The sequence below is a fragment of the Impatiens glandulifera genome, chromosome 5 (genome assembly GCF_907164915.1).
Source record: "Impatiens glandulifera chromosome 5, dImpGla2.1, whole genome shotgun sequence".
Taxonomy (NCBI): Eukaryota; Viridiplantae; Streptophyta; class Magnoliopsida; order Ericales; family Balsaminaceae; genus Impatiens; species Impatiens glandulifera.
This window is the reverse complement of record NC_061866.1, coordinates 2,089,663-2,098,353: the sequence shown is the minus strand read 5'-3', so window position 1 is coordinate 2,098,353 and position 8,691 is coordinate 2,089,663. Positions and strand designations below refer to the sequence as shown.

The window sequence follows — 8,691 nt, the reverse complement described above, 5'->3', positions numbered from 1 at the left end:
TTTTCTACCAAATAACTTTTTTTTCTTCCACGTACGTAACAATCAATTTATTACATATATTATAAAAATAAAATATAACAAATAATAACTATGAAAACAATTATTAAAACATAAAAAGCAAACAAATCGAAAAAATGTAATATAAAAACACAATTAGCAAACTCTATAAAATATAAGTATCACTTGATTGTGTAATTTTAGTCAAATGAACTTTTCTTATGTTCAATATAGAACAAATAATAAATATTCACTTTTAATGGTTTACAAAGACTAAATTAATAACATATTAATTTCCTAATTAATATTTTCTTTTTTTCTTCTTCACGTAACAATTAATTTATTATAAATTATTAAAAAATAATATATATATATATATATATATATATATAATAACAATAATAACTATGACATTATATATAAAACCAAATTAATAAAAATAAACCTAACAAAACTAACAAAATAATACAAATACAACCATTTAAAACACATATATATTCTCTATAAATTGTCAGGATACTATTATATAGATTTTAAAAAAAAGTGAATAGAATTAAGAAGATAGCAACTGAAGATAGCAACTGAAGATTTTTGTGAAAAGACTGTTTTGCCCCTCTCCCTTTGAGAGGGAACATGAGGACTTTGACAACAGAAGATCCCCTTCACAAAAACTCGTTCAAATTAAAATTAAACTGAATAACATTGAAAAATAAAATTTATTATTATTCCACCAAAGTAGTCAAGTGGTAAAAGTCGTCTTAAAAGACCAATATGTCATAAATTTAATTACATTCGAAAGCGATTTAAATTTAAGAGATTGTATTGTCCCTCGTTTAATTAAAAAATAAAATAAAAATTCATTATTCAATTATAACTATATAGAAAGTAAAAAGTAAAAAGTAAAAAGTAAAAAGTAAAAAGTAAAAAGTAAAAAGTAAAAAGTAAAAATAAAATAAAAAATATATATATATATATATAATTTACATGAATCAAAATTAAACTGAGGTGAAGTTTGACCTATGATTTAATTTATATATATATATATATATGAAATAATTAAAATAAAGAAAATAAAAAATAAGGAAAGGAAGACATGTGTAAAATTGGAAGCAAAATATTAGGCTGGCTAGCTCCGCGCAAATAAATTTAGATGGCGCGAAAAACTCGCGGTCTCCCGCCTTCTTCAGCCTTCAACCCTTAGCCTTGGCTCCGCCATTTATTCAGTCATCCTTTTTTCTATTTCCTTCTCTCTCTCTCTCTTACCCTTCATGTGATCCTGCATCTATCACTTCTTTTCCAAATCAATTATCTAAATCGATCAGATGCAGGGTCACCAACCTCATCCCACCACCACCAATGGTTCATCCACACCCATAGTTTACTCTATTACCGATCTCTCACAATCCAAGCAAGGTAAGAAACGTGGTAGCTATAACTGTGGCCGATGCGGAGTACCCAAAAAAGGTCATGTCTGTAACACTCATTCCATCCTATCCACTCCTACTGAATCTAGCTCATCCATTGTTGTCGCTCCATCCCCTTCTCCTCTTTCTCTCGATTGGAAACCTAGATTGGGTTCCACCCAACTTCGGCGGGCACTGTCGTTCGATGATATCGATGAAAGGGTCTCCCCTGATTTCAATGAGGAAGTTGAGTTTGATGACGTGAAGATGGATATGGTTGTGGGTTCTGGTGGGTTGCCGATGGTTTGTTTATCGGAGGTGTTAAGGAGATTGCCGCCTACATCTCTGTTGTCGGCGGCGAACGTGTCTAAGTTCTGGAGAGATACGTCGAAGAGAGTTTGGAGGACGGTGGAGGAGCTGAAACTTAAGATTCCAGCGAGATCTCAGATTGGATTTGTTGGATCGGTATTGAAGAAGTGTCCTGGACTGGTCAGACTATCTCTTACATTAGAAAGGTTGGATTTTCCTTGATACCCTACTAGATTCTAGGGTTTTTTCAGCTGGATAACCAGATCAGCAATTAGTTTAAACTAAATGACATAAGTAGAAATTCATCCATCAATGAACTGATCAGGAATAGAAAGAAAAGAACATACAATCCATCTTACACCCCTATTAGATCTGATCTGATCTTGGAGTAAATGTATTTTTTTATTGATAGCATTGATTGACACTTGCAGTGATGTGGATGCAACGATGTTAGCTTGCATAGCATTTTCATGCCCTAATCTGGAGTCAATGGAGATTTATACAACTGGTCAATCTGTCAATCGCATAACTGGGTAAGGGTTTCTTCTCTATACCATTTGGTTGTATTAACTAGTTCAAACAGGTAAATTAATGCAACCCATTATTCATTGTTAAACTTGGTTATGCAATGCAGTGATGAATTGGGTCGATTTGTTGCTGACAAAAGATGCCTTACTACCCTTAAGATGGAAGGATGCTCGAACTTAGGTAGTCTTGTACTCCTTTCATCAAGTCTTTCCACCATATGGCTTTCAGATCTTCATTCTCTTTCCAAGATGGTAAATGTTCTGTTCTGTTCTCTTGTAGCTTTCTAACATTGCCTTAAAAGTAACATTGCTTAATCTAGTTTGTTTTTATGTTCATTTGTTCAAATAGGTTTTCAATTGTCCAAATTTGAAGGAAATCTCATTAGATTTTTCACATCAAGGAAATGATAACACTGATCTCACTAGTATGGTTCATGGTCTGGGAAGGCACTGCACAAGGTTACAAAAATTACATATTGCATCAGTTTGGCTTTCTAATGCTGTTGTTCTTGCTCTTGCTGCATCGAACTTGAGGTTTGTATTTTGTTTGGACAGGAAAGAATAACTTAAAGCCCCATTTAGATTGAGTTTTAATTACTACAATATCTTTCTGCAGGGAGTTACAAATGCTTGCTTTAATACATGGATCAGAAATCACTGATGCATCAGTTGCAGCAATTGCTACTAACTACTCAAACCTTGAATTGCTTGATCTAAGTGGGTGAGTTTCACTTCTGATGTAATATGACAAAACATTAAGCTTTGTTTTATGCGTGAATTATTTGTGATTAATTTCAAATAACATGTTATTTAATCAACAACCCAAATACCCACTACTTAATATATTTTAAAACGGTATCAAAAGTTAGAAACCTACCAACTTTTGACTATCAAACTTTTATTCTGGTTATATGTACATCCATGTCCCTTACATGTCATGTTTGGTTTATTGTTTCATCTCTGTGGTCAGGTCTAGCATAACCGACAATGGTATTGGAATAATTTGCAATGTCTTACCTGATAAATTGAGAAGATTTCTTCTTGCACAATGTCCTAACATTACATCAAGTAAGAAGAATTAAGAACTGGCTTAAACCCAAGCGCATATATATAGTCAATCTGAAACTGACTGAGTTGCTTTTTTTTTATTTTTTTACTTTAGATGGAATTCAATTTGCTACAACTCAACTTCCACTTTTGGAAGTTATGGATTGTGGGATGGCCATATGCGATCCAAGTTCTGAACAAAGTAATGAATGTGAGTTGGAAAAAACTCCTAATAGCAAGTTGCACCATGTTTACCAAAAGTTAATCATCAAACATAGCCATTTGAGGAAACTGAGCTTATGGGGCTGTTCTGGTTTGGATGTGAGTGTTTGGTTCTATTCTAAATTGCTTTTGATTGGCTGCCTTTCTATTTTATTTCTTGACCATATGGCTTGCATACAGGCCTTGTTTTTGAACTGCCCAGAACTGAGTGAACTGAACCTCAACTCTTGTGCAAATTTACAACCAGGTGAGTTCATTTTTGGCAGATATTAATAATTGACTTGTTTTGGTATCAATTTTTTCCATGTACATCAACAATCTCAATGATCTTAAAGATATTTGATCATAACTTGGATACCATATGAAGAAAAAAGATGGCTCTATTTTGGATTATGATCTGAAACAATTCTATACCAGAAAAAAATTCACTTTCAGTTTAAATATTGTGGTTTTCTTGTGACTAGCTTACAAATACAGTCAATATGTTCCATATCTGAAGACTGATCAAATGTATCTTTAAACACTATCTTTGTCTTCAGAGAGGTTACTACTTCACTGTCCGAAATTGGAAATTGTCCATGCATGGGATTGCAGAGATACATTGACTCAAGTTATTCAAGAACAGGTAGAATTGTGTTTCTCACTTTGTAAATTTCATTCCTTTTTTTTGTCTGTCTGAAAATTAATCTAACAGGAACTATGCCTCCAATTTCTTGCATTTTTCAGGTTTCTCGTGAATCCTCTGCAACTGAAAACTATTTTCCTGCCAAAAGGTTGGCTGATGGTTCTAAGAGGGTTCGCGTGCCTAATTTTGTTGGTGATGAGCAGGTAATATCATAGAATAATTCTGACTCATAAATGTGTAATGGTTGAATTTCTAAAAGACAGTTATTTTTTTTTTAAATGTGAACATTTGGCAAATTGACTTGGTTTGCTTCTAGCTGCTGCTCTATTTTGAGTCTCCTTGATCTGAACTTCACTCATTATCTTCATACTTGACATTTGACAGGCCTGTGACAAAGACAAAATGGACAAAAGAGTTTGCAAAAGGAGGTGTATTGTGTTAGTTGAATGATAAAAGATGGAAGATTTAGGTCAACTGGTGATTCCTCCTGCTTACTGCTTGCTTTAGACTCTAATCCAATTTTATTTGTATTTGTATTCTTGGGAGTATATTTGTACTATCTCCATTAGTACAACAATTATCTTCTTTAGGATCTCTGCCATTTGAGATTATGAACAGTTTATTTTACAACTTCCTATTTGCTGCTATTTTGTCTGAAACTAAAATAAATTCAATAATATAACAATCATTCTTTTGGATATCTTTTAAGTGTTTTTTCTTGATCATTATTTGTATAGCTGCACATCAACAAAAAATTGTATCTTTGCTTCTATTGGTAGGAGATTTACTGATGTTATTATGAGGAATATAAATGGTATGTTGGATTATTTGAGAGTATTTTTAAATAATTAAAAAAAAGTGTAGCAATAAGGTATGCATGGTTTGTGCTTTTATTGTTCTTTAGACCAAAGTTATTGGATGGTTTGTGCTTTTATTGTTCTTTAGACCAAAGTTATTTGAGAGAAGATTTACAACTCTTTATATTATATTTTCTCAATATATATATATATATATATATATATATATATATATATATATATATATATATATATATATATATATATATATATATATATCAATTTATAGGAAAGATTCTCACTTATAGATAAAACATTTCTCTCTTTCATTAATTTAAAAAATATTTATTTTTTCAATATATATTGTAATTTTATCTCTATCACATTTATATATTTATATATAAAATAACACTATAAAATATATATATACAAACTTTTATATAGATATTTTATTTTTTCAATTATTTATATATATATATATATATATAATAATAATAATTTTAAAATATTGTTAGATAATATGTTTTTTCTTCTTCATTTATTTTCCTTTATATATATAATATAAATATATAAAATAACATCATCTAAGATATACAAACAAAATCTTTATACATATATATTATATTTTCTTATATTGTACTAATTTTTAAATTTACTTTATATTGTACTAATTTTTTAAAATAATAATTTAAATATATTTAAAATATATATTGACTTACATTACTAAATTTAAATAAATAAAAATAAATTAATAATAATTTTAGACTACTTTAAATATATAAAAAATAAAAACAAAAACAAAAAATACATAAACCATTTAACCTAAACCAAAAAGGCTAAGTAAGATGGCTATGGCTAGACACTATATTAAAAACCCAAGCATCAAGTAGGCTATACCCTAGGGTTAAAATAAAACAAATAAAATAGTCAGGGTTTCTTTGCAACATCAGAAATAAATAGGGAGCCTAGTTAAAAAAGGAAAAAACCCTTTTCAAGGAAATATGAACAACCGAAATGGAAGACAGTAAGAAAGCTTCTCGAAGCCCACATAAGAACATTTCAGTCGAAGACGACAAAGCTCGTTAATGGACTTTGGCCAAAATCAAAGACTACAAGGTGAGATCTCCACCTTTCATATTAATGACTAGCTGAGACTTCTCGAAGGTTCAGTTGATTGGTCCGCCTATAAAAGGGCCTTCAGAGAGGAAGAAGAACTAAAAAAAATAGTTTTATGTTTTTAATTTCTTATTCTTAAATAGACAGATATGTGTAATCTATTTTTGTTATAAAAATTTGTAACTATCCATCTATATTTACTTATGTGATTTAAGCTTTGTACTTCTTATATTGGTAAGTACCTTGATTAAATCTTATTGCAACTATTAAATAATTATTTATTTAAACTTAAAAATTATAAAATAAACGGATAAAATATTTGTTATATTTTTTTAAAAATATTTAATATTTAAAAAGATCAAAATTATAATTAAAAGAGGAAAAAAAAATCAATTTCAAATAAACCTTTAAATTTTTAATAAAAAAAAAACTCATGATCATGTGTGACTGAAACTCCCAAAGAAAATTACAACCGAAAAATGAGCCATCAGATGAGCATTCTCATCGACGCCCAGAAGTGCTCTGCATAGCCCGTTGTAGCGAAAACAGCATGTGCCCGAGTCACGGAAGATCAACTAAAGCGAGCATTAGCTCTGTTCCTCCGAACGCCCATCTTTGACGGAGCGCTGACGGAACACCAACAGAACGTCCAAATCCGTGCGAAACGAGGTCGTTTTGAACTCCGGTCTTCTTCTCCATCGCGACGCCGAACAAATAAGGATGAAGAATCGTGGATGATTTCTCCAACTTGGAACTCAAACGTTAGTCCACAATTTTGGCTCATTTAAAGTTTGAAATCAAAATAGGGATGAATCATCCATATTCCGGCAACTTTAGCCAAGAATAACCAAAAGTCATTAATGACTTTTTGCCGATTCAGGCCACTAGATGCCTCCACCGACTTAGGACTAAGGATAATAATTTGAAACCGTCCCGCGAAAACCGAACCGAATTGCCCCGCTTGGGACGGTTTTTCCCCGAAACCGAACGAGGATGGGACAAGGATGGTATTTGTGTCCCCCGCCCCGATCCGCCCCGATTTCACCCCGTTTTCACCCCAATTCTGCCCCGAATACCATAAACATAATTAAATATATTAAATTACCAATATACTTATTTATTTACTATATTTATTAAAATTATTTCTTTATAATAATATAAAATTTTAATATATTATAATATATATTATATTAAAAAATTGGTTTATATAATTTTATTGTATAATATTTATTTATTTTTTAAAATAAAAATTATTAATGGTGTCCCGCGGGATTCCCCGAAACCGAAAAAAATCGAACGGGGCGGGGATGGTATTAAAAAAATCCCCGAAATTAAAACGGGGTGGGGATGGTAATTGAATTCCCCGCTCCGAACCGCCCCATTGGCATCCCTACTCAGGACGAGTATAAATACCCCTATAAGTAATTCCGAAAATAATGAACCAACCCATCACCCCAAATTGAAAAAATCAAAAATCCGCCATTAAAACTTGAAGCTTTCGTATTTTTTCAAATTTTCTGTTTGAGGTCTTAAAAGCTTGAATTTAAACATCCATAAAGCTTTCCTAAGGATCAAGGAGTGTTCTCCAATCCTTGGTATGGTTCCAATCACCCTCTAATTCATATTTACTATTTAAATTTGAAATTGCATAAGCTTGTATGTTTGCTGTTTATGATGTTTTATGGTTGAAAATTCATCCCTAAAATATTTAGAAACTATTTAAATATGACAAAATCGATCAATCGATCTAAATAACAAAACCCAAATTTGAATTTTAAAATTAAAAAAAATGTGTTTGCTTTTCTTGGGTTAATTTTGTTGAATCATGACAACCTAGAAAGCTTCACAACATGATTGTAATGATGTTGGACAACTGTTTGGATCATGTTTGATCCATCCCGATTATGTTTGATCAAAATTAAAATTTTCAAAATAAATTGAAAATGTTGAGTTTTTAAATTGGTCAAAACGAACAACCAGTATTCTTGTTTTGGTACCAATCAAGTATATGTAGTATAATAAAGCTATTGGATAACTCTTTACACTTCAAAACATTTTTAAAATCAAAAACCCGATTTTTGATCACAAACTGTTTTGAACAAATTTATCATCATCTTGGTCGATTGATACCTTGAGATGATGATCAACATGTTCCTAAGAGCTTTGTGAAGCTACACAAGCTCTTAGATCAAAGAATTAAAGCTAAAAATATGAATTAAAAAAACCTACACTTAGTGTTCTTGAGGACCGAGGCTTGTTAGCCTAGGACTGAGAGATCCGACCAAGGTTCCTCGATCTGTACCGAGACCAAGGACTGAGAAAATCGAACCATGACCGAGGCATGTGACCAATATTCTTAAGCTAGAACCGAGATATAGGACCAATGTTCTTAAGCTAGGACTAAGAGATCCGATCGGGGATTTTTACTTATGACCGAGATATCCAATCTAGGACTGAGAGTTCTAATCTTGAGACCGAGACTCCCTAACCCTAGGATTGAGAGTCATAACTTGGGACCGAGACTCCCTACCCCTAGGACTGAGATTCCTAACTTTAGGACCGAGAGTTCTAACCTTGGGACCAAGAATCCCAAACTTAGGACCGAGAGCTCCTGAACCTAGGACCGATGAACTTAACCTAGAGCTAGT

At 31.8% G+C, this 8,691-nt stretch overlaps 1 protein-coding gene across 1 annotated transcript; it reads left to right on the top strand.

Moving 5' to 3' along the window:
* The first annotated feature begins 1,158 nt into the window (after positions 1-1,158).
* LOC124938382 (F-box/LRR-repeat protein 17-like) lies at positions 1,159-4,832 on the top strand. Its single transcript, XM_047478808.1, has 11 exons — positions 1,159-1,915; positions 2,141-2,242; positions 2,344-2,488; positions 2,586-2,770; positions 2,853-2,957; positions 3,207-3,304; positions 3,399-3,604; positions 3,686-3,752; positions 4,045-4,130; positions 4,232-4,333; positions 4,515-4,832. Exons 1-11 carry the CDS (start codon positions 1,320-1,322, stop codon positions 4,578-4,580), a joined length of 1,758 nt encoding a protein of 585 aa, XP_047334764.1. The 5' UTR covers positions 1,159-1,319; the 3' UTR covers positions 4,581-4,832.
* Positions 4,833-8,691: the final 3,859 nt, after the last annotated feature.

Coding starts and splice junctions, on each gene's coding strand:
- LOC124938382 (XM_047478808.1), top strand. CDS start 1,320: ATGCAGGGTCACCAACCTCATCCCACCACCACCAATGGTTCATCCACA. Junction 1,916..2,140: donor CTATCTCTTACATTAGAAAG/GTTGGATTTTCC, acceptor TGACACTTGCAG/TGATGTGGATGCAACGATGT. Junction 3,753..4,044: donor TTGTGCAAATTTACAACCAG/GTGAGTTCATTT, acceptor CTTTGTCTTCAG/AGAGGTTACTACTTCACTGT.